This window comes from Gavialis gangeticus, unplaced genomic scaffold, assembly GCF_001723915.1.
Source record: "Gavialis gangeticus isolate Ggan-Ray unplaced genomic scaffold, GavGan_comp1, whole genome shotgun sequence".
Lineage (NCBI taxonomy): Eukaryota > Metazoa > Chordata > Crocodylia > Gavialidae > Gavialis > Gavialis gangeticus.
This window is the reverse complement of record NW_017729025.1, coordinates 76,078,803-76,081,441: the sequence shown is the minus strand read 5'-3', so window position 1 is coordinate 76,081,441 and position 2,639 is coordinate 76,078,803. Positions and strand designations below refer to the sequence as shown.

Sequence of the window (2,639 nt, the reverse complement as noted above, 5' to 3'; positions counted from 1 at the left end):
GAACTTTAAATACAATATTTTATTTAACAGTGTTCACACCTGCTAATAAAAGTGTTTTCTTAAGTCTTGGAAACCATTTTTTTCCAAAATCTAAAGTCGAGTAAACAAAAACACAACATTCTGGGTGGATGTTCACTAAATGCAAGTCAACACAAAAACTGTTCACAGACACATGTACCAAAAGCTATATTTACTTACACCAGAAATTTTAAATACATTGTTCAGGACTGAAATATACAAAATATTTTGATAACAGGTTTAAATCAAATCCACTTTTCAACAAATTTTATTGCATCTATAGAAAGTTAAAAGCATACATCCTGAGAACAGAGGACACAAAAAATGATTTAATCTCTAAAGTGTAGCATTGTTCATTTTGTTCTAGTCTCCCAATTCTTCTGATTTTGGACACTTTTAAGGAAGTTTCATTTAGCCAATTAAAAACAAACTTAGCAAATTTATTTTATTTTCAGTTCAATATAGATCTAGGCTACACGGCTGTACTAAAAAAAACTGACGGCATAATATTAGTTTATCAGACCAAATTAGTTTAAATGGTATGATTGTGGTGTTGGCGCACAATTTAAAGCTGCCTTACATAAGTTTAGCTGTCAGTCCTGTTATGGAATGACTAAACAAATGAAAGGTGGGTTTAAATCAATCAATGTAAGTGTCCACTTATGTAATCACAATAACTGAATTAAATCTGTGACCTCAAACCTTTAAACTGGTGCAATGTTGGTGTTTAGATGAGCCCTGTGGCTTTCCTATTTGTGACTGCCACTCTTACTGGTTGCAGACAGGCTTTGGGGTGCAGTTCAGATGTTATTTATGGCAGAAATAAAATACTTTCTTAGAGTGAACAGAAAGAACTTCAAGTTAGGGACTGCTATGTATGAAAAGACTGGTTCTTTCATTCCCATTCTTCTTCAATTCCTCTTCTAATAGCCAGTTCGGAGACCAGAATTCTCATTTTTTTAATGAATCCATCACCTCCTATAGTGCCAGGAATGAGGACAACAAGCAAAGCCATGCACAGCCATGAGGAACTGAATGTTGCTCTCCACATTCCTCACCAGCTTCTCTCTCTTGACTGCAGACTGTCAACATTCCCCTTTTACACAAGCGGCATGTGCAGAACAGCTGAGTTGCTGCATAGTGTCAGCAGCTGGGTGAAAATTAGGCCAGCTGAGGGCTGCAATAGATTAGGAGCAGCTGACTGTCCATCACTTTTCTCCTTCTACATAAACCTGGGTGCCCTACCCTCAGGCTCCAGGGTTTTCTCCTCACACCAGCTGACCTCTTAAATGGAAGAAAATGAATGGGATTTTCTTCAGCACCCATTTCTTAACTACTGATTTAACCATTTCTACCACAGATTATAAACAATATTCTTACATGGTCTGTATCATAAAACAGGGAAGGAGTGGGAAAGTCTAAGTTTAATTTAAATGAGAAGTTCAATTTTTTTTAAAGTGTTCACTATAACTTACCTTATGAAGTCCAAGACAGGCATTTGAAGGACAGACTCACTGATTTTGAATATAGCTTCAAAAGCAGAAGTATGCAACTGGCATTGGAGTCAAGGAAGCCATGCCTGTATCCCCAAATCCAGAATATACCCAAATATACCATGTAGGACACTCAGGAAGATAAGAGGGAAAGAACTAAACTGACAATTTGGTAGACTAAGAACAAAATACTGAGGCCCTTTTTACTCCAACATTACTTTTGCAGCTGTATGACCCATGGAAGTTCTCTGTTCTTTCTATGGTCTGTTATTAGAAACATGTTTTTCATGGAATACCTGCTGTAAGTAAAATGAAAGTGATCTGCTACCAAGGTTTACCACAAATCTTCATTAACAAAGCTCTTGGCTCTGAAATATTTTAATGCATTTTTATAAGAATAGCTTAGATCTGTTTACTGTATGTAACATGGATGTGAAATTTTACCACCTGAATGTGAAATTCTGGAAGACTCAGAAACCTGTGGGAGTTTTTGTTTTATCTTCAAATATTCTAAAATGTTTAACTTTTGAAATTATGGTTCTTTCAGATGGAGGACCAAAACCACATGCAACTGAAACCAGTTTTGTACAGCATATTAAACCTTGTGCAGCCCATGGAGCCAAACTCCTTCTAAATCACTTCATGCATGATGGATGCAGACAATAGTTAGAGGCCCAAACATTAAGTAGTAACATTTTAAAAAGAAAATTCATTGTTTCTGTTAATTTTTTATGAGATTTGTTATTTTTTAAAAAAAGCAAGCAAGATATTTAAAAATATGTGTGCAGTGTGAAACAAGGGCTGCTTTACAGGTGTCACATTTTCATATATATATTAAAAAAGTCATTCAGTTTAACAACAGGATTCAGTGACAAGATGAGGTGGTCTAATGCAGTGATTCGTTAATAAGGGGATTATACGTAATCTAACCTAAACATAACCAAATTCCTGTTATCAGTAAACTACCACCCAGGTCCTGCCAGTTACATTAATGTTTCTGAAGTTTTAGTATCTTCTATATCCTCCTCCTCCCCTTCCACCATATGGATCACCATAGCCACCTCTACCACCATAACCCCCCCTGCCACCATAGTCCCCCCTTCCCTGGAAGCCACCTCCGCCTCTACC

General features: G+C 36.6%; 1 protein-coding gene across 1 annotated transcript in view; it reads right to left on the bottom strand.

Moving 5' to 3' along the window:
* Nucleotides 1–2,639, bottom strand: part of FAM98B (family with sequence similarity 98 member B) — a 53,758-nt gene continuing 51,119 nt past the window's right edge. Inside the window, exon 9 of the mRNA XM_019518958.1 lies at nucleotides 1–2,639. This exon is cut by the window's right edge and continues 180 nt beyond it. Coding sequence (XP_019374503.1) covers nucleotides 2,517–2,639 — 123 coding nt within the window. The 3' untranslated portion in view covers nucleotides 1–2,516.